Source organism: Ovis canadensis, chromosome 2 (genome assembly GCF_042477335.2).
Source record: "Ovis canadensis isolate MfBH-ARS-UI-01 breed Bighorn chromosome 2, ARS-UI_OviCan_v2, whole genome shotgun sequence".
In the NCBI taxonomy this organism is placed as follows: domain Eukaryota; kingdom Metazoa; phylum Chordata; class Mammalia; order Artiodactyla; family Bovidae; genus Ovis; species Ovis canadensis.
In genome coordinates this window covers 40,412,530-40,435,738 of record NC_091246.1, presented here as the reverse complement: position 1 = coordinate 40,435,738, position 23,209 = coordinate 40,412,530, and the positions used below count along the sequence as shown (strand labels likewise).

General features: G+C 42.9%; 1 protein-coding gene across 1 annotated transcript in view; it reads left to right on the top strand.

Moving 5' to 3' along the window:
- The window catches only part of DOCK5 (dedicator of cytokinesis 5), a 274,699-nt gene that overhangs the window by 120,892 nt on the left and 130,598 nt on the right, over positions 1-23,209 (top strand). The window contains exons 6-8 of the mRNA XM_069575968.1: positions 16,680-16,828; positions 20,243-20,378; positions 21,599-21,756. Of these exons, the coding sequence (XP_069432069.1) occupies positions 16,680-16,828; positions 20,243-20,378; positions 21,599-21,756 (443 nt within the window). The remainder of the gene's footprint in view (positions 1-16,679; positions 16,829-20,242; positions 20,379-21,598; positions 21,757-23,209) is intronic.

Below are 23,209 nucleotides of genomic sequence, written 5' to 3'. Positions count from 1 at the left end.
CATGACAGATGGATATAATATCTTAAGTTTACTTTTCTAGTGACAACCCAGTTACACTTTCTGAATATGCACAAATCTCTATCCCACCTTCCAAATGTCCTGTTTTCTCAACTTAAAATTAGGTCTTGAAAACTGACAAGTTAGATTGTATTTTTTAACGAGTGTTATTTACTTATTTAAATTTTGGCCACACTCTGCAGCATGTGGGATCCTAGTTCCCTGATTAGGGATCAAACCGGAGTCCCCCATTCCCCCTGTACTAGAACGCAAAGTCCCAACCACTAGACGGCCAAGGAATTCTCTAGAGTATATTTGTGTGGGTGTCGGGGTCAAACTTTTTTTCAGACAGACTGTCCCAGGAATTGTGAGATGTTTGGTCATCATAAACACATCTCTCACCTCACCCTGAGATTCAGTACTGTTTCCCACCTTCCGATTGGAGAAATGGTTTGGTGAGGTTTGATCAGCCAAATTGTTTTGTTCATACAAGTTGAGACTGAACCTGATCCGATTCTCTTATGGGAAAGAGATCATAAAAGAGCCTGGTGGTGGAACGTGGTTAATACGTCTTATTGAATCAAAGGAACTTAATTGCTAAAATGTACTCTGTTGATACGGGCTTTCCTGGTGGCTTAGTGGTAAAGAATCTGCCTGCCAGTGCAAGAGACATGGGTTCGATCTCTGGTCCAGGAAGATTCCCAGGAAATGGAAATGACAACCCACCCCAGTATTCTTGCTTAGGAAATCCCATGAACAAAGGAGCCTAGCAGGCTACAGTCCATGGGGCCACAAAGAGTCGTACACAACTTAGCAACTAAACAACAGCTTCATTGATGAGACTTCTCTGGTCTAGTGGTTAAGACTCTGAATTCACTTCTGGGAACAGGGGTTCATCCCTGGTCAGGGAATTAAGATCCTGCATGTTGCATGGCACAGCCAATAAAAATATTAAAATAAAAATTTAATAAAATGTTCTTTGTTAAAAGTATTGGTCTCCTCTCATTGAAAATTTGCCAGCCAAATAGAACCTAGGGCCAGCATCTGCTGGATCATCAAAAAAGCAAAAGAGTTCCAGAAGAACATCTATTTCTGCTTTATTGACTATGCCAAAGCCTTTGACTGTGTGGATCACAATAAACTATGGAAAATTCTGAAAGAGATGGGAATCCCAGACCACCTTACCTGCCTCCTGAGAAATCTGTATGCAGATCAAGAAGCAACAGTTAGAAATGGACATGGAACAAAAGACTGGTTCCAAATCGGGAAAGGAGTACGTCAAGGCTGTTTAGTGTCACCCTGCTTATTTAACTTATATGGAGAGTGCATCATGAGAAATGCTGGACGGGGTGAAGCACAAGCTGGAATCAAAATTGCTGGGAGAAATATCAATAACCTCAGATATGCAGATGACACCACCCTTATGGCAGAAAGCGAAGAAGAACTAGAGAGTGTCTTGATGAACGTGAAAGAGCAGAGTGAAAAAGTTAGCTTAAAACTTAAAACATTTAGAAAACTAAGATCATAGCATCTGGTTCCATTACTTCATGGCCAATAGATGGGGAAACAGTGACAGACTATTTTGGGCTCCAAAATCACTGTAGATGGTGATTGCAGCCATGAAATTAAGAGAGGCTTGCTCCTTGGAAGAAGAGTTATGACCAACCTAGATAGCATATTAAAAAGCAGAGATATTAGTTTGCCAACAAAGGTCCATCTAGTCAAAGCTATGGTTTTTCCAGTAGTCATGTATGGATGTGAGAGTTGGACTATAAAGAAAGCTAAGCACCAAAGAATTGATGCTTTTGAACTGTAGTGTTGGAGAAAACTCTTGTCAGTCCCTTGGACTGCAGGGAGATCCAACCTGCCCGTCCTAAAGGAAATCAGTGCTGAATATCATCGGAAGGACTGATGCTGAAGCTGAAACTCCAGTACTTTGGCCACCTGATGTGAAGAACTGACTCCTTGGAAAAGACCCTGATTCTGCAAAAGATTGAAGGCGAGAGGAGAAGGGGACGACAGAGGATGAGATGGTCGGATGACATTACCGACTTGATGAGCGTGAGTTTGAGCAAGCTCCGGGAGTTGGTGATGGACACGGAAGCCTGGCGTTCTTCAGCCCATGGTGTCACAAACAGCTGGACATGACTGAGTGACTGAACGGAACCAGACCCACTCCCATAATATACATTTTAAGATATCAGGATGAGTCAGAAGGTTTTCAGGAAGGAGAAACTGTTCTCAAGCAGGATACATTGTTGTTACATAGTGCCTATTACAGAGTTTAAACTGATTTGTTTGTTTTCTAATCATCAGTTCTGGGTTTATAGAAAAAAAGGAATGTAGAGAAAAAAAAAAGGGGGTTTGTCCTTTCTTCCTCCTTGAGAACCCCAATCCCCTTTCTTCTACTCGGAGAACCTGGACTTCTTAGCAATCTGCCTAGGAATTGACTCTGTCTCTCCCCCCTTTTCTTTCAGTAGAATTATGATGCCAAGGGAAATGGGCATCGTTTTCATTCCATAACTGCTTCTTGGTTCCTAAATTGTTGAGGCAGCATTTTCTCCTGACCCACATATTGAGGGTCTCTGATCCAGTGGCAAGTAATATTTGGAGGAGGTTGTGGCACTCGTAGGAGCCTGGACAACCATTTGTAACTTAAAAGCTTTCAAACGGTTAGAAACAAATCCAGTTACACAGTTAGAGATGCAGGGAGCAAACAGTAGAAAGAGAACAATTACAATTATTACAATTAAGATAGTTTTCCACTGTGGGGAGCTAGTTAATGTTTCACAAAGTGAGGTGACAGGCTTTGGGAGAATCCATAAACCTGAATCATCTTATTCATGTGTTTAGTAAAGTGAGTAACATTAGTACTCATATCTGTTATATATGTATAGCATTGGGTGTGAATAATGGCACAAGTCCCTCCTTATGCAGCCGTTAGAATATCTAAGGCCAATCTGTTTTGTAAAACCACCTTTTTAATTGGTATTTGTTCAGCATTAAGGGCTGAAAGTTAGAGCATCAACTTATAGTATGACATCTCATCTGTAGTTCCCAGAGAGGGAACGAATATTGTAGCCAGATGATCATACCAGTGAAATACAGATTTTGCCCAAGGAGTTTTAAGGTGCGGCAGATTAATAGGTTTCTCTGGAAGCTCTGAAAATAAGAAGCTATGAATAAAAGTTAGACCTGGGGTGCATCTTCCTATCCAGCCAGGGGGAAGCCACACCCATAGGTGTGAGCCACATATCCAGTAGGTCCCGTTTGGAGCAAACCAGTGTGACTGAGGGATCCAGTCCCAATCAGTTCCTGGCCAGGCAAGAGGAGGACCTAAACTGGGTTTGGAAAACACAGGAGTGATTGCATTGTATATTTCTTGAGGCAAATATCCCAGTTGTTTCCAATCATTGTAATTAAGTTGGCTAACTTCTCGGGATGGCTCTATTTGTTCCCAGCATATAGGAGCATTAGATTGTATGTGTCCCTTTTCAGGAGTTAGCCATGTGACCTCATCCCATATTTGATAAACATCAGGTAGAAAACCACCATATCTAGACCAATTTACTTTCTTATGTGCAGCAAAATAGTCATTAAACCAAGTTAAAACATAATCAAAATAAAAGTTACATTATGTCCATAGTTGCATCAGTCTGTCTTAGGATTGTTAGATGTCATCAGATCAAGAAGAGGAGTCGCATGTGATTGTTATTGGTGAAGGTATTCTCAGAGTTGAAGAAAGTCCTTTCCTTGAAGTGGAGAAACTCACCTTGGGAAGTCTTCAGTTGGTCAGGAGGGGAGTGCTCCACAGACACAGCAATTAGACTGATTGTGGAATGCAGCATAGGAAAGAGCCCAGGACAGGAAGGCATTGTCTTGAGGGTCAAACAGCAGACGTCAGGACTCCAGGAGTCAGAAGAAGCAAGCCCACCTAGATTCTCAGGCCTATTTTGGTTTCTGGCTCAACAGCGGCTTGTTTGATAAAAAGGCTGAGTCAGATGTTAACCTCCCAGTAATGTCTTTTGAAAAGGTGAAAGCTGAGTCACACAGTTAACTTTAAGGCTTCAGGATCTATGATAATGTCTGTGCAGGGAAACAGTCTGTCATAGAGACAGTCCCTTCTTCTTAGGAGCAGTTTGAGCGCTCATTGAAGCTACAGGTAAAACTTTAAAACCAACTCTCTTGTGTTTCCTGAGTTAACTTATGCAGATGTCTCTTAATAATGTCATTAGCTTTTTTCTGCCTTTCCTGATGATTGGGGTCTCCAGTAACAGTGTAAGTTATATTCTATTCCTAGAGCTTTTGACACCCCTTGAGTTCCAGCAGCTTTGAAGCTGGAGCATTGTTGCTCTGAACTTCAGAGTTTAAGATCCCACTTACATCAGGAGAAGTCAGTACACTAAAATTTTGCCCATTAGTAAACTTATGAGCTTTAGGTATTAGCAAAACAATAGTAACAATTACCCTTAAGCAATGTGGCCATGGCCTTTATTTTCAGTAACAAAGAAACGAAACTATGAGCCTGTGGGCAAGCTCAAAAAAGTTGGAGCCTACAAGAGAGCAATTTGAAGAGCCTTAAAGCCTTAAGAGTAACTAGAGACCAAACCGGTTTGTTGGTTTGGGCCTGCTGAGTCTCAGTTACAAGTTTATATAAAGGCCAGGCAAATTCCCCATAACATGGGATCCAAATGTGGCAGTAGCCTGTAATGCCCAAGAATCGTTTCAGTTGTCTTGAAGTCATAGGTAGAGGATTATCTAACATAGGTTTAACTCTAGAAAACATCCTTCAAATCAATGATTGAAAAATATTTGGCTTGTCCAGACAGCCCCATTACGGTAGTGGATCAGGAGGAAAGCAGACCAGGGGCTTTAGTGAGCAGAAAGTTGCCCCAGTGTCCAAAAGAAAATCGACTTGTTGTAGGAAGAGGGACCCCTTCCAGGGCCCGAAACTGGGCTCTTGTCTAACACTCGGAAATAAATTGTCCGAGGAGACACATGTGCTGACAAAGCAAGAGATTTTATTGGGAAAGGGCATCCGGGAGGAGAGCAGTAGGGTAAGGGAACCCAGGAGAACTGCTCTGCCACGTGGCTCGCAGTGTCGGGTTTTATGGTGATGGGATTAGTTTCTAGGTGGTCTTTGACCAATCATTATAATTCAGAGTCTTTCCTGGTGGCGCACGCATCACTCAGCCAAGATGGATGCTAGCGAGAGGGATTCTGGGAAGTGGACGGACACACAGTGTCTCCTTTAGACCTTTCCCGAGCTCTTCCTGTTGGTGGTGGCTTATTAGTTCTGTATTCCTTATCAGGATCTCCTGTCATAAAACAACTCATGCAGATGGTTACTATAGTACCTGGCCACAGTGGGCGGTTTCAATCAATGTGCTTCCCCTAACGTGGACGGAGGAGCCTGGTGGGCTACAGTCCATGGGGTTGCAAAGAGTCGGACACGACTGAGCGACTTCACTTTCACTTTCTTTTCCCCTAACAGACTGATTGGCCCTGCACAGATAGGATACCCGGGGTACCTCAGGTGTTACTAGGATGGGAGCTTGTGTGGGGACTCCTGGACACCTTCAGTCCCGATTGTCTTGAGAGTCTGACCCGTGGGGCCTACACCTAGGAGGGCAGTCTCTTCTCCGGGATGGTCCTTTGCAGACAGGACATGGAGCCAGGGGTGGCTTAGATGCCTGAGGGCAATCTCCCTCTTTCCACAGTAATAACAAGTCCGTCCCTTTTCACCTGGGTCCCTCTGGGCATTTTTCTCAGGCTGTTTCGGAGCAGGTCTAACAGCCTTTGTTGGGGCTTCAGTCTTTTGCCTGGTTCTTTTTTGCCTCTTATTTTCCTCCTTATGTTCTCTACCATAATATACCATCTGAGCTAGCTGTAACAGTTTTCCTAAAGACTGATTTGGTCCAACGGCTGTTTTTGTAACTTACAGCAGATATCTGGAGCTCACTGAGGGAGAAATCTGTCTTTTAAGATCATTACTCCTCTGCACTTTCAAGATTGACATCAGTAAACTTGTGGAGAGCCTCCTGTATTCTATACTAGGAGTTGATCAGGAATTTCCTTCTCTCCCTGTTCTATGTCAGCCAACTGAGCATAAAGTCTTGGCATGTGCTTACTAAAGTCTTACAAGAATACATCTGGCAAAGTGGCTCTATTATGGGAACTGTTTGGCTCCCGGTAGGAAGGAGGGCTATTTAATGTTCTTCTTTCCCCTTGTCTCATGTTCAAGCCATTCATCTCCAAAAGCAGTAGCTTCTCCCAAAACTCACGCTCTCAAGCCATGAGTCAGCATCTGTCCCAAGACGTGCATTACATCTCACCAAGTAATGTCATAAAGTAAAGTTAGTCCCATAAAGGCTTCTCTATACTTTTCAGTTCAGTTCAGTTGCTCAGTTGTGTCTGACTCTTTGCAACATCATGGACTGCAGCATGTCAGGGCTCCCTGTCCATCACCAACTCCCGGAGTTTACGCAAACTCATGTCCATTGAGTCATTGATACCATCCAACCATCTCATCCTCTATCATCCCCTTCTCCTCCGACCTTCAGTCTTTCCCAGCATCAGGGTCTTTTCAGATGAGTCAGTTCTTCGCATCAGGTGGCCAAAGTATTGGAGTCTCAGCTTCAACATCAGTCCTTCCAATGAATATTCAGGACTGATTTCCTTTAGGATGAACTGGTTGGATCTCCTTGTAGTCCAAGGGACTCTCAAAAGTCTTCTCAACACCACAGTTCAAAAGCATAAATTCTTTGGTGCTCAGCTTACTTTATGGTCCAACTCTCACATCCATACATGACTATTGGAAAAACCATAGCCTTGACTAGACGGACCTATGTTGGCAAAGTAATGCCTCCGCTGGTCCACTGAGAGCTAGCGCTACCAAAGGAGGAAGCCCACCGCATCTCCAGTCTGAGAGCTGGCGCTACCAAAGGAGGAAGCCCACCGCATCTCCAGTCTGAGCAGATCCTGCAGTTCCCAGTCTGTGTCCTCATAAGCCTCGCGGTCACCAGCAGTGCTTCTACCCATACAGATAGGAGGCACAACCGTGACAAAGACTCACTTTCAGGTCGCTGGCCTCTGAGGCAGGCAGCCAAGCTAGTAACCTCTAGCCTGAGAGTCATTCCTGGAGCTAGAGTTCCACCTCTCTCCATACGGGCTCCTAGGAACTTTCTAGCAAGGCTTGCCTAGTCTACCAAGGCTTGCCTAGTCTACCAAGCCTTGCCTAGTCTACCAAGGCTAAGCACTTCCATACATGGGGTTTCTAAGTAAAAGTACACAATAACAGCATGGGTCACAAGTCCCTTGAAAGTCTATGATCCAACAGATTAAGTTAGTAGTTCTAATTCCCCACGCGATTATGAAGTGGTCAAAGAGACCAGGAAAAGCTGACCGAGAAAGGAAAGTTCAGTCCACATGCTTTGCCCATTTCTGACTGCTCCCCTCGAAGGGATATTGGGTGTCTCGGCATTGGCAGGCTGGTTAAAACCCCGATAAGGCTCCCCCTTTTGGCGCTGCCTTCAGTCATTATGAGGCACTGGGAAACCGAAGAGCAGGGCTCAATGCTCCCTTCACACAGGGCGTGTCATTCATTCACACAAGCACACGGTAGAGTTAGTAAAGTAAATCAGAAAACGTGTACTGAGAAAGCTGAGAGGCTAGAGCTCTGAGTGTTCTTCCTTTGTCGTGAAGATCCCAGACAAGCCCCCAGGATGATAGCTTACTGTGAATGATGTCGGATTTGTGATCTCCAAAGAAAAAGATCTAGCTTCAGAACCAGGGACCAGGCTTGATCACTTAAGAGCTTTTGTGTAGCAGAGTTTTATTAAAGTAGGAAAAGGGACAGAGAAAGCGTGTGACATAGACATCAGAAGAGGGACGGAGAGTGCCCCCCCCCCCCCCGCTGGTGTTAGCAAGTGAGTTATATACTTTTTAATTCATTATTATAATCAAAAGGATGTCTTAAGTTTGTGAAGATTTTACCGGACCCACTCCCACAATTTACATTTTGAGATAACAGGATTAAAACTTAGCAATAGAAATATCCTACCAGACCCATTCCCACAATATACATTTTAAGATATCAGGGTTAGTCCGAAGGTTTTCAGGAAGGAGAAACTGTCCTCAAGCAAGATACATTGTTGTTGTATAATCCCTAGTTCAGTTCAGTCTCTCAGTCATGTCCGACTCTTTGCTACCCCATGAATCGCAGCATGCCAGGCCTCCTTGTCCATCACCAACTCCCAGAGTTCACTCAAACTCATGTCCATCGAGTCGGTGATGCCATCCAGCCATCTCATCCTCTGTTGTCCCCTTCTCCTCCTGCCCGCAGTCCCTCCCAGCATTAGTCTTTTCCAGTAAGTCAACTCTTCACATGAGGTGGCCAAATATTGGAGTTTCAGCTTTAGCATCAGTCCTTCCAGTGAACACCCAGGACTGATCTCCTTTAAGATAGACTGTTTGGATCTCCTTGCAGTCCAAGGGACTCTCAAGAGTCTTCTCCAACACCACAGTTCAAAAGCATTAATTTTTCAGCGCTCAGCTTTCTTTATAGTCCAACTCTCACATCCATACATGACCACTGGATAAACCATAGCCTTGACTAGATGGACCTTTGTTGGCAAAGTAATATCTCTGCTTTTTAATATGCTGTCTAGGTTGGTCATAACTTTCCTTCCAAGGAGTAAGCGTCTTTTAATTTCATGGCTGCAGTCACCATCTGCAGTGATTTTGGAGCCCCCCCCCCAAATAAAGTCAGCTACTGTTTCCACTGTTTGTCCATCTATTTCCCATTAAGTGATGGGACCAGAAGCCATAATCTTAGTTTTCTGAATGTTGAGCTTTAAGCCAACATTTTCACTCTCCTCTTTCACTTTCATCAAGAACTTTTTAGTTCCTCTTCACTTTCTGTCATAAGGGTTGGTGTCATCTGCATATCTGAGGTTATTGATATTTCTCCCGGCAATCTTGATTCCAGCTTGTGCTTCTTCCAGCCCAGCGTTTCTCATGATGTACTCTGCATATAAGTTAAATGAGCAGAGTGACAATATATAGCCTTGATGTATTCCTTTTCCTATTTGAAACCAGTCTGCTGTTCCATGTCCAGTTTTAACTGTTGCTTCCTGATCTGCATATAGGTTTCTCAAGAGGCAGGTCAGGTGGTCTGATATTCCCATCTCTTTCAGGATTTTCCACAATTTATTGTGATTCACACAGTCAAAGGCTTTGGCATAGTCAATAAAGCAGAAATAGATGTTTTTCGGGAACTCTTGCTTTTTCCATGATCCAGCAGATGTTGGCAATTTGATCTCTGGTTCCTCTGCCCTTTCTAAGACCAGGTTGAATGTCTGGAAGTTCATGGTTCATGTATTGCTGAAGCCTGGCTTGGAGAATTTTGAGCATTACTTTACTAGCATGTGAGATGAGTGCAATTGTGTGGTAGCTTGAGCATTCTTTGACATTGCCTTTCTTTGGGATTGGAATGAAAATTGACCTTTTCCAGTCCTGTGCCCGCTGCTGAGTTTTCCAAATTTGCTGGTATATTGAGTGCAGCACTTTCACAGCATCATCTTTCAGGATTTGTAATAGCTCAACTGGAATTCCATCACCTCCACTAGCTTTGTTCGTAGTGATGCTTTCTAAGGTTTACTTGACTTCACATTCCAGGATGTCTGGCTCTAGGTGAGTGATCATACCATCGTGATTATCTGGGTCAGGAAGCTCTTTTTTGTACAGTTCTTCTGTGTATTTTTGCCACGTCTTAATATCTTCTGCTTCTGTTAGGTCCATACCATTTCTGTCCTTTATTGAGACCATCTTTGCATGAAATGTTCCCTTGGTATCTCTAGTTTTCTTGAAGAGGTCTCTAATCTTTCCCATTTTGTTATTTGCCTCTATTTCTCTGCATTGATTGCTGAGGAAGGCTTTCTTATCTCTTCTTGCTATTCTTTGGAACTCTGCATTCAGATGCTTATATCTTTCCTTTTCTCCTTTGCTTTTCGCTTCTCTTCTTTTTACAGCTATTTGTAAGGCCTCCCCAGACAGCCATTTTGCCTTTTTGCGTTTCTTTTCCATGAGAATGGTCCTAATCCTTTTCTCCTGTACAATGTCATGAACCTCTATCCATAGTTCTTCAGGCACTCTGTCTATCAGATCTAGTCCCTTAAATCTATTTCTCACTTCCACTGTATAATCATAAGGGATATGATTTAGGTTATCCCTGAATGGTCTATTGGTTTTTCCTACTTTCTTCAATTTAAGTTTGAATTTGGCAATAAGGAGTTCGTGATCTGAACCACAGTCAGCTCCCGGTCTTGTTTTTGCTGACTGTAGAGAGTTTAAACTGAGTTGTTTTTTGTGTAATCATCAATTCTGGGTTTAAAGAAAAAAAAAAAGTTTTGTGTGATTAAGGAATATAGAGGGGAAAAAAAGCCTTTGTCCTTTCCTCTTCCTTGAAAATTCCAGACCCCTATCTCCTCCTTGAGAACCCCAAACCCTGTCTCCTCAGAACCCTGAACTTCGTATCAGTCTGCCTAGGAATTGACTTTCTCAGTACTTAAGCTGGCCTCATGATTGAAACTGACATCTGATCACTTAGTCCTGAAGGACAGAAAATTCCTATAGAGACCTTTGTCCTGGTGTCAGAGTTCTGTGTCTGTGGGTCACAGGCCCTGTTTCAGTGTGTGGCTCTCAGGAGAGGCAAGAGGAGGTGGGATGATGGCCAGAACAGGGTAGAGGGGGTGCTTTGGGTATTTTTCCAGTTTTGTTTTCCTCTGGCTTTGGTACCTGGCTTTTAGAATTTCTTGCATTGCTTCCAGAGGCAAAAACTGCCTTTTACTGGAATCTTTTCTTTAAAAACTGAGCTTTAAAAACCTGAGCTTTCGCTAGCCAGGCTGTCTGCTTGTCTGACAGAGAGAAAGCACTAGCCGAAGTGGGAAGGTGCAGTTCCCGTCTTCCCAGAACTGAGGGTCGGTGCAGCACAGTACACAGAGAGCCCTGGATACCATCCTGGATCCCACGGGGTCCAGATACTCGGAAAAGACATGAGATTCATTTTGAAGGGCTATTATTATATGGGGGCAATTTGATATGGAGCCACCCCAGTGTGTGAATACATCAGAGTGAGATAGTCAGATATAGTTAATCAGAAAGTTGCTTAGAGGAGTAATTGAATCTAGTTTAGACTCCAAGACGCTTATCCTGGGGAATGGATCTCAGTGCTGGTCCCCTTATTTTATGGGTGGTCATATCCCAGAGGGAATAATTTGCTCAAAGTCACTTAGCAAGTTGGTCATTAAATTAAAGATAGAAACTAAGTAAGTTCCTGTACTTCCAGCAAAGAACATTTACATGGAAGAGGAGAGGTTGGTGAGCAGAGGAAATACTGATTCTTTTGCAGAGGGAGAGATGAAGTAGAAGGCCAGAGAACAGGCTTTTGACTGTGGTCTGCATTCTTTGGGAAAGAAGATGGAGAATAGAATCTGGGTTTTCTGACACCCCTTGTCTCCATGACCCCGGAATGTCTAATTTACTCAATGGATGTTTTCTGTATTCCTGCTACTATTGAAGACAAAGCTGTTTTTCTTTTCTGCCTGTCACTCTGACTTTAATCTCCAGAAATTCTGTTTTTTTGAATATATGATTTGTATTGGAGGTGACTCAGTGGTAAAGAAGCCGCTTGCCCTTGCAGGAGATACGGGTCTGATCCCTGGGTCACGAAGATCCCATGGAGAAGGAAAAGGCAACCCTGCTTCAGTATTCTTGCCTGGGAAATTCCACGGACAGAGGAGCCTGGCAGGCTGCAGTCCATGGGGTTGATGAGTCGGACCCGATTTAGTGACTAAATAACAATAAGAATAGCTGTGTAATTGATTTACAATGTTGTGTTAGTTCAGATGTACAGCAAAGTGAATCAGTTATATATATACATATACCTACACTTTAAGATTCTTTCCCCATATAGGTCATAACAGCATTGAGTAGCATTCTCTGTTCTATACAGTAGGTCCTTATTAGTTATCTATTATATATATAGTAGTGTTTATATGGGAGAAGAAGGCAATGGCACCCCCCTCCAGTACTCTTGCCTGGAAAATCCCATGGACGGAAGAGCCTGGTAGGCTGCAGTCCACGGGGTCACTAAGAGTCAGACATGACTGAGCGACTTCACTTTCACTCTTCACTTTCATGCATTGGAGAAGGAAATGGCAACCCACTCCAGTGTTGTTGCCTGGAGAATCCCAGGGACGGGGGAGCCTGATGGGCTGCCGTCTATGGGGTTGCACAGAGTCAGACACGACTGAAGCGACTTAGCAGCAGCAGCAGCGGTATTTATATGACAGTCCCAATCTCCCAGTTTATCCCTTCTCTTCTCCCTGTACCCCCAGGTAACGATAAGAATCATAGAAAGATACCCAGAATAGAAATGTAAAAAGTGAAACCTCAAAGATCACCAAGAGGGAGAAGTTTTCAGCAATGCAGAAATATCTATACTGTCTGGTTAGAGGAATATTTAGATTTCTCTATTTTGTGTAGCTCGACAACTAAGGAGAACCTACTGTGTTGCTCAGAGCTTTCTACTCAGTGCTCCGTGGTGACCTAAATGGGAAGGAAATCCTAACGAGATGTATGTATATGTATAACTGACTCACTTTGCTATGCAACAGAACGTAACATAGCATTATAAAGCAACTACAATAAAAATCAATTTTAAAAAGTTCCTTGAACTGAAACCAGGGTGTCATTTTAAGTCCGAGCTGTCACAGTTTGCTTTTCGTTCACTCCTGTGTCCAGACTTGTGCTGACTTTTGCAGGGAGGATCAAAGACATTATTAAACACATTCCTTGCCCTCCTGAATTATGTGACAATGTGTGTGTGTGCGCCCAGTCACTCAGTTGTGTCAGACTCTTTGTGACCCCTTGGACTGTATGAAGCCCCCCAGGCTTCTCGGTCCATGGAATTCTCCAGGGAAGAATACTGGAGTGGGTTTCCATTGCCTTCTCCAGAGGATCTTCCTGATCCAGGGATTGAACCCATGTCTGCTGTGACTCTTGGTGGATTCTTAGCCTGCTGAGCCACCAGGGAATGCCCGCTAGTACAAAGATTGAAATTAGTAGGGCTAGAGATAGTAGGAAAGGCACACTAATGGGGGGTAAAGATGGAGGCCTGAGTCCTTGACTCCTGGTTTTACAGACAGAGCTTGATTTTCCCCTCTCCTGTCCTTACTTGCTTTCCCAGGAATCCATAAAGTGTCAGGAACCAGCTCCTGCACAGGACATCCTCTTAGAACAATCTTAGGAATGTGGTAATAAAATCCATTTTCTTACAGTCAGAGGCTGCATCCTTTGGTGTGTTCCAGCTTGTCTATTCAGAACTAACTTGGCACAGTGATCGCCAGAAGAATGGCCGTCTTCATACTTCTTGGGGGGAACTCTTGGCAAACCAGGCTGATATGGACAGGCAATAATTAAATTGCCCTGGATAGTGTCTAATATAATTGAGACCAAGAACTTGTGAAAAAGTACCCCACACAAAGAGCTGTCTCTCATAGGTAGTCCTTGGAGACTTGGAGCTCTTTCTTTACTGTATTATAAGACCTAATATCTTAAAATGAGAAAATATTGGGGGGGAAAACGAGGAGCAGACAAATAATTTGCAAGAAATAAAAGATCCTTTTCTGCCTAGAGGCTTTGAAAGGCAAAATTTTATGGGCTTGATTTCTCAGTTTGAAAGACAAGGACATGGAAATATTTTATATGGAAATGAGTGAATAAAAAGGCAGGGTTATTTTACCTTTTCTTTTCAAAAATGAGATTTTTTAAAAAGTTTCATTTATGTTTTTCTAAAGACTGATGAGGAAGAGACAATTCAGAAAATGCTAAAAGCCTAAAATGCAGGTGGTTTCATGATTTTAATCAGCTTTTGTGTTTTGTGCTTTCAGATAGTTGGTATTAGTAGTAGTTGTTTAGATGCTAAGTCATGTCTGACTCTTTTGCAGCCCCATGGACTGCAGCCTACCAGACTTCTCTGACCATGGGATTTCTCATGCACGAATACTGAAGTGGATGCCGTTTCCTTCTCCAAGGGATTATCAGAGAGTATTGCAATCACAGATAAATGTGTTCTTCATCTCTTTCCTCTCTGTTTGCCTAGAACCTTGAACTTCTTGAAGGGCTCTTACCTCTAATACCATTTCTGTCTTCACTGTCCGCTCTTAGGTTAAGGACCCTTTACTCCACATGTACTCTTTTTTTTTTTAATTTACTTTTTGGCCACACCCTATGGGATACAGGATTCGGAATCTTAGTCCCCCTATGAGAGATTGAACCCACACCCCGTGCGTTAGAAGGCAGAGTCTTATCCATTGAACTTCCAGGGAAGCCCCTACATTTCCTCTTTGTTCAGGAGTATCTTGGATATTTTCAGCCTTGATTGTTGGTGATACCTGGGATGGATGTAGAAGAGCATCACTAAGGAACGTGCCTGACAGCCATCAGCTACTTCTTTGTGCGGCCTTTTTTTTTGGGGGGGGGCATTGTTTTTACAGGAGATTGTAATATTCCTGATAATTCTGGAAGTATATGGTATCCAATTGTATCATGACTTTCCACCTATGAATAAAAAAAAGTGGTCTCACAGTATACAGAGGGTGGTGGCATATATTGGTGTATCAAAAAGGAAGCACAAAATAGTTTTTCCTGATTATTCTATTATTTTCCACCAGGCATGCCCTATCATATTACTCTGCCTCCTTTTGGCTTTTTTTCTTAATATTTATTTTTATTTATTTGGCTGCACTGGGTCTTGTGGACTATGAACTCTTTAGTTGTAGTATATGGGATCTATTTCTCTGACCAGGGATGGAATCCAGGCCCTCTGCATAGCAAGTGCAAGGTTTTAGCCACTGGACCACCAGAGGAGTCCCCTTGTACTTTTTATCATTTCTGAAATTATCTTGTGTGTGTTTACATATTTAATATATATATTATATGCATGTAATTAGTGTAAATATTACATATGATATTGATGTTTATTTAAATGCTCATATTTTAATATTTTATATATTTACATATATCTAAAACTTATTGCTGCCTTCTCCTTTAGAATGTACAGGAACTTTGTTTCTAGCACGTGGTAAATGCTTATTGACTGTTTTTTTTCTTTTTTAAATATAATGAATGCATCCTTTTGATAGCACTAGTGTATAAAGGTATGAATATCAAGCACTAGACCCTTAAAATGATTGAGGCGCAAATAATTAGTTGGTTGGTAAGTTCATTTTAGTTCAGTTAAGGAAGTTCTTACTGAAGCTCAGAATAATGGTTTCATTTATTCCAGGTCTAACGTTTTTCAGGATGGTATAACAATTTTTGGGGGACTTTATAATAATTGGTCACAGTCTCTTTTCAGTGATCCCATATCTCTGAAATTACAGTTCTTTTCCCATCCAGAATTCATTGATGTGGTACATTTTATTGAATGGCTACTCTGTACCAGCTCCTAGAGATGCAAAACTACCCTTGCCCTGTAGGTTCTTACCATCGAAGGGGAGACGGACATTAGCCAGTGTGGTACAGGTAGAGTGCAGAGAGAGGAGCAAATTCCAGCATTTGTGGGAGAGACAGCCAAGCCAGAGTTACGGTTTTGAGGGAGAAACTTCTAAGATCCTGTAGATGTCAGAATTAGCAGTTAGAGAAGGGTGTGCTGTGTGAGACGTGGAGGGTTGGTGGGGAAGAGGAGAAAAGTGGTTCCAGGTAGAGGAGTCATGTTACTGTGAGGATCTGGAGCACATGGGAGAATACACATGGCTTTATGTGGAAGGAGCATAGATTTTTGAGATAGTGATGAGTGTATAGTGTAGCTGGGAATGTGGGTAGGAGCCAAGATGGGAAGAGACTTACAAAGTGATCTAGTGTGTCTGGAGGACGGTGGAAATCACTGGATGTTTTTGTTGTTATTTTTATTTTTGGCTGTGCTGGGTCTTTGCTGCAGTACCTGGGCTTAGTTGCCCCTCACTCAGTGTGTGGGATCTTAGTTCCCCAACGAGGGATCAAATCCATGTCCTCTGCATTGAAAGGCAGATTCTTAACACCACCAGGGAAGTCCCAAGTGGCTGGTTTCAACCAAAGGAGGAACATGGGCAGAAGTTTAAGGCATGTGGATGATTGATACACTTATAAGCTAGGACCAACCCTCCATCCTGTCCATCCTATAAGTGGTTATCTGTTTCTGAAGTTGCCGCGGAGGAAGAGGTGGGGATGGGTCAGGGCAAAGCCATCCCTAGAGATGTAAAGAGGTCGCCTCAAAGTGCACAGCTTGCTCTGTGTATGCATATTCAGTCGCTCAGTCATGTCTAATTCTTTGTGACATGGATTGTAGCCCACCAGGCTCCTCTGTCCATGAAATTTTGCAGGCAAGAATACTGGATTATGGTCTCCATTCCCTTCTCCAGGGGCTCTTCCTGACCCAGGGATGGAACCCACATCACCTGCATTGGCAGGCGATTTGTTTACCACTGAGCCAAAAGAGGTCCCCTCAAAGTGCACAGTTCATTATATGGCAGAATAATTGGTTAAATAACACTTTATAAAGGATCAAGGCAAAAGATGTTCTCACCTCCCATCACACCATTTTTTTTTGTCCTTTCCTCTGCCTCATTTTCTCACCTTAGAACAACAAGGTCACGCTCTTCCGCCAGCTGCAGCAGATGACGTACAACCTGATAGAGTGGCGGTCCCAGATCCTGTCTGGCACCCTCCCCAAAGATGAACTGGCAGAGCTCAAGAAGAAGGTCACAGCCAAGATTGATCATGGGAACAGGTAAATCAGGGATGATGTCTGTCTCACTGAGAACTTGGAAAAACCCAGTCGCATTCAGGCAAAGGACACACCTCCCCAAGGGCTTGTGATCTTGCAGTCACCAAAGAATAGTGCTTACTGCTTTCTTTCAGCTTGGGGAAACATTTGATTGTGTAGAAGAAACTTTGCCAGTGCCCTTCGTGAGCCAGCACAGGCCCCATGCTGGAGCTCTGGTCTCAAGGAGACGACAGATGAGCGGGGCATCTGGGGTTTGAATGGAAGCAACTCCACTGCCAGACAAACTCAGAAGGTCTGAGCATCAGAAACTGACCCTTTCTGGGACCTGAGATAATCTCTTTATTCTTTTTTAAATTTTATTTTATGTTGGAGTATAGTTGATTTACAATATTTTGTTAGTTTCAGGTGTACAGCAAAGTGATTTAGTTATACCTGTATCTATTATTTTTCAGATTCTTTTCCCATACAGATTATTACAGAATATTTAGTAGAGTTCGCTGTGCTCTACAATAGATCCTTGTTGATGATCTATTTTATATATAGTAGTTATATATGTTAATACCAGATTCCTAATTTATCGTTCCTTCCCTCTCTATGTTTATTCCAACAGTGGATTCTTTTTTTACATTTTTTTTATTGGAGTATATTTGCTTTATACTGTTGTGTTAATGTCTGCTGTACAATGAAGTGAATTGACTGTATGTATACATATGTCCTCTCCCTCTTGTACTCCCCTTACTCCCATCCACCCCTCTAGGCCATCACAGAACTCTGACAGTAGGTTTAAAATCAGTAGCTGCATGCTCTCTCTTTCTCTTTGTCTTCCCCTAATTGGGACTATTGTTTATGCTGTGTGCAAACCAGATTTGCCAGAATAGTAAAGCATGTTTTTAGCTTCTGTTATGTCTTTAATAACCTCTGTAACCTCTTAATTAAGCTTCTCATTGGCCCCAGCATATATATGTAGGTTCCTGATATTACTGCCCTTTGGAAAATGAAAGATTCAATTAATTCATCAAAATTGACTGTGACCTGGAATTCAGCCCTCCTGCCCAGCTCTTTCTAAAACACTGGACTAGTTTCTCAGTTTTTGTTGATGATTCATTTGACATTTAGTTTCCGTTTCTGTTGTTGTTATTCAGTTGCTAAGTCATGTCTGACTCTGCAACCCCATGGACTGCAGCACACCAGGCTTTCCCGTCCTTCACTGTCTCCTGGAGTTTGCTAAAATTCATGTCCACTTAGTTGATGATGCCATCAAATCATCTCATTCTCTCTCACCCCTTTCTCCTCCTGCCCTTGGTCTTTCCCAGCATCAGGGTCTTTTCCAGTGAGTCAATTCTTTGCATCAGGTGGCCAAAGTATTAGAGCTTCAGTTTCAGCATCAGTCATTCTAATATATAGCAGTCCTTCCAATATTCAGGGTTGATTTCCTTTTGGATTGACTGGTTTGATCTCCTTGCAGTCCGAAGGACTCTCAAGAGTCTTCTCCAGCACCACAATTTGAAAGCAGTGCTGGGAGATTCTTAAACAGCTAAGAGGGAATAAGTGGCTCCCCCTGGCACATATGCTGCCAGTGTATTTTTGAGTCTTGGCACAGTGTGGCATCAGCCTGGGGGCCCCTGGTCTCTGCTACAAGATGGTAACATCCCACAAACAGCAGGACATGCCTGCCTTCTGTTTCAGCCCTTGGAAGCAACTCGAGAAATTAAGCTGCTCCATCGGTGCATCCATGATTCAGTCTCTGAGAGGCCAACATGGGCTGTCGCTCATGATCCTGGGTGGCCTGTGGGTCTGGCTCCCATGACAAGGGACCTGCCAGACTGAATCAGTTGATGGAGAAGCCATAAAACAGGGCAGAGGGAAATTAGGTATTTTTGCTTTCTTCCCAAAGACTTAGCCCATGGCTTTGCACTGTTATGCCAGAGTTTTCTTGCCGTTTGGCCATCCCCACTCCTAGATTGCTAGTGCCAGGAATGCTCTCTGGGAATTCAGACTGCAGTATCGTGTTTCAACCACAATCCCCAGCTTCTTAGAACTAAGAACAGTTTTTTCTGCTTTGGTGTTGGGCATAAAAGCCTTGGTGGGATGGTGCCGGGCAGGGAGCCTATGGCCCTTACTACTACCATGCAGCACCCAGAGCTACGTTTATTTAACACAGCCAGAGGTTTCCTGTGCTAGTTGCTGCAGTCAAAACTAACATTCATTGAAAGCATGATATATGCTAGATATTAGGTGCTTTATGTGCATTATCTCATTAAATTCCCCTGTAATCCTGACAGAGTGTCTTTACAGATGAGGAACCCAGGGCTTTGCAAAATTAAGTAGATTGCTCAGGGACTTCCCTGGTGGTCCAGTGGTAAAGAATCTGCCTTCCAGTGCAGGGGACTTAGTTTCAATCCCTGGTTGGGGAACGTAGCTCATGAGCCACAACTAAAGAGAAAGCTGCACACTGCAACAAAAGATCCTGTGTTCTGCAGCTAAGACCCGACACAGCCAAATAAATAGTTTTTTCATTGTTGTTGCTGTTTTTTAAATGTAGATTACCCTAAATCACCTTGCTAGCAAGTGTTAAAACCAGGATGTAAATTTTGGTTCAGCTGACACCAAAGTCTGTGTTCTGAGATTTTGTGATACCAATGCCAGGACTGACTTCCTTGGTCTCCTTTAAGATAATCTTGAATGAAGTACTATCCCCCATGCCTGTGCTTTTAAGGAAATCAGGACAAGTCCCCCAATATTTGAGCATTTGTCTTTCATAGAAGTTCCCATAGCAAACTACAGATGATTAGGGGGAAAGAAGCATTGGTTAGAGTATTTTGGTTAGAATGAGTGCCAGTTTTGCATTTTCCGTTGAGGTTCTTGGGACCAGATTACTTTGCATATTATTTACAAGTTTGGGTAGCATTATCCTAAATTTTTTAGTTTTTGTTTGGAAAGAAGGCTGAAATTGAAAGGAGAAAATTCAGTGAGTTCTTGTCTTAACTTGTCCAGCACCCAGCCTTTCATCCGAATCCTCTGGGTTCTTCCATGAAAACTTTTATTTTCTATTTATGACTGTGCTGGGTCTTTGCAGCTGAACACAGGCTTTCTTTAGTTGTGGCGAGTAGGGGCAGCCCTCTAGTTGCCGTGTTCGGGCTTCTCATTGTAGTGTCGTCTCTTGTTGCAGAGCAGTGACTCTAGGCATGTGGGCTCAGCACTTGCAGCTCTAGAGGTGAGGTTCAGTAGTTGTGGCGCATGGGCCTGGTTGCCCCAGGTTTTATGTGGAATCTTCCCAGACCAGAGATCAAACCCGTGACCCCTGCATTGGGAGGCAGATTCTTAACCACTGGACCACCAGGGTTGTCCCTCCATGAAGATTCTTCAGAAAAGAGTGTGCTGGGGAGGAGAACCAGCTGACTACTCCTTTGTTTCCAGAATGCTGGGGTTGGATCTGGTCGTGCGGGATGACAATGGGAACATTTTGGACCCAGATGAAACCAGCACCATTGCCCTCTTCAAGGCCCATGAAATGGCCTCAAAGAGGATTGAGGAAAAGATCCAAGAGGAGAAGGTGAGCTTCCTGAAATGTGCAGACCTTGACCATGGAGGTTCCGTTTTTGCTTTTGCTTTTTTGTTTGTTATTTTGCTCTTTGTTTGTTTGTTTGTTTTTAACGAAGGAAAGGGATTCATTGACAGCAGAGGTGGCAATGTTGTTGAGAAGAAATATCCATTTTCTCATTTTAGAAGCAAAATATAACAAAAAGAACAAGGCAGCAGTATATGTTCTGACCTGGAAAGATCGCAAAGATATATATTACGTGGAAAAGAGCAAGATGCAGGAACCATGTGTATAAAATACTGTTATATGTATTTCAAAAAAGAATATACATCTGTGCTTACTTCTGTGTAGACTAACTCTGTAGTGATAGACAAGAAATTGACCATTAGTGGATGCCTCTGAGTAGAACTGGGTGGGAGAGAACCCTTTTGACTGTTTAAACTTTGAATTTAGTCCATAGATTATGATTTTTAAAGGAAATTAATATTTACAAATGAAGTTTTTGAGAGATTTTAAAAATTGTAACTGGACAATAAATAAAAATTTGAGAGGTACAGAAAAGAAAGTCACCTACATTATGGCTGCCCAGCCATACTGATGTTTTGGTGTATGTTTTCGCAGTCTTTCTGTTCTAATGAGTAAAGAGTACTATTTATTTTCTTAAATTTGTAGGCTTTAGTTTTTTTTAGTACAATTATAATGACATTTTATTGTGTTTCTGGATCTAACGGCTAACTGTGGCTGAGGACAGACCTATCCAATGGAATCTTATTTACGATGAGAGTCATTCTCCCAAAGAATGATAATGAATCATAAATTTTATGCTTTTGAGGTTTCCCCAGAAGCCATTGTGAGAGAGATGAGAACTTCTCAAAGCCATTAAAACCATGAGTTATTATAACCTTTAGATATATGCTCTTTAGACAGCATTTGTTAAACTATTTGGGTTTAAGGCCTTTCACAAGACCTTCATTAAAATAATCATTCTGTTTTGCTCACTCGCTTACTTGTCTCTTTACATTTGCTTTCTTACTAAGTGCTTGTTTTGGGTGGTACTGGATTGGCCAAAAAGTTCGTTTGTGTTTTTCTGTCTTCTTTACAGAAAAACCTGAACGAGTGTTTCCGGTCAACCCAATAATTATATCTGGCCCCGGTTTGGAGGCCAGTGTCTTTGCCAGTGTTTCCCATTTGCTGAAACCAAGATGACTTTCTCTCCTGTCCTCTGTGTTCAGTCCATTCTACAGAACCTGGATCTGCGGGGCCGGTCCATCTTCAGTGCCGTCCACACCTATGGCCTATTCGTGAACTTCAAGAACTTCGTCTGCAACATCGGGGAAGATGCAGAGCTGTTCATGGCCCTCTATGACCCGGCCCAGTCCCAGTTCATCAGGTAGTGGAGACCCAGCTCGTCTGCCACCACTCTTGTGAAAAGACCCAGCTTTCACCTACCCGCCTCCCTGAGGATTTCTTTGCTGAGTTTGAGAAGGGAAGATGGAGACGAAGGGGAGGATTTCAAGGCAGTGGAAAATAAACCCCATTGGGCTGCTGTGCTTTTCTGAGTGACCACTGAAACAGTGCAGTAATAGTTCATGTCTTCACCGGGTTTTAGAAATCACATAAAACTCATCAGAATAAAGAAGTTGTAGTACATATATACAATGGAATATTACTCAGCCATAAAAAGAAATGCATTTGAGTCAGTTCTAGTGAGGTGGATGAACCTAGAGCCTATTACATGAAGTGAGGTAAATCAGAGACAGATAAATATATGTTAATGCACAGATGTGGAATCTAGAAAGATGGTGCAGATGAACCTATTTGCAGGGCAGCAGTGGAGACGCAGACAGAACAGACGTGTGGACACAGCGAGGGCAGGAGAGGGTGGGGCGAATGGAGAGAGTAGCATGGAAACGTGTATATTACCATGTGTGAAATAAATAGCCAGTGGGTATTTGTTGTATGAGGCGGGGAGCTCAAACCTAGTGCTCTGTGACAGCCTGGATGGGGTGGGAGGTGGGAGGGAGGTTCAAGAAGGAGGAGACATATGTATACCTAGAGCTGATTCATGCTGATACATGGTAGAAACCAACACAATCTTATAAAGCACTTATCCTCCAATTAAAAATAATTAAACTCATCAGACCATGGCGACAGGGATGAAGGAATTAAAAAAACTATAGGAGAGGGACGAGGGAGGGATGACCCAGCAGAGCACTGAGGGCTTTCGGGCAGTGAAACCGGCCTGTATGATGCTGTCACAGAGGGTGTGTGTCTTTTCACATTTTTCCATACCCATGGAGTATCCAATACCAGGAGTGACCCCTAATGTAAACCATAGGCTCTGGGTAATAATGACGTCTCAGGGTAGGTTCAGTGATTATAACAGTGAATCCACCACTCTGCTGGGGGTTGTTGATAAAGGGGGAGGCTGGGCATGGAGTGCTGATGTTGTGTTTTTAATCGCTCAGTCGTGTTCGACTCTGCGACCCCATGGACTGTAGCCCGCCAGACTCTTCTGTCCGTAGAATTCTCCAAGTAAGAATACTGGAGTGGGTAGCCATTCATTTCTCCAGGGGATCTTCCCATTTCAGGGATCAAAGCTGGGTCTCCTGCATTATAGGCAGATTCTTTACTGCCTAACCCACCAGGAAGCCTGAGAATGGAGTGGGGCATAGGAAAGTCTGTACCTTCCTCTCAACTGGCTATGAATCTAAATTGCTGTAAAAAAGTAACGGATATAAAATTTCAAAGACTTTAAGGAATAATAGACTTTGTTCAACCTACAGTCATCTGCTGCTGAGCAGCTAAAAAATATTGAGAAGATGGTTAAAATTGTTTGTTTC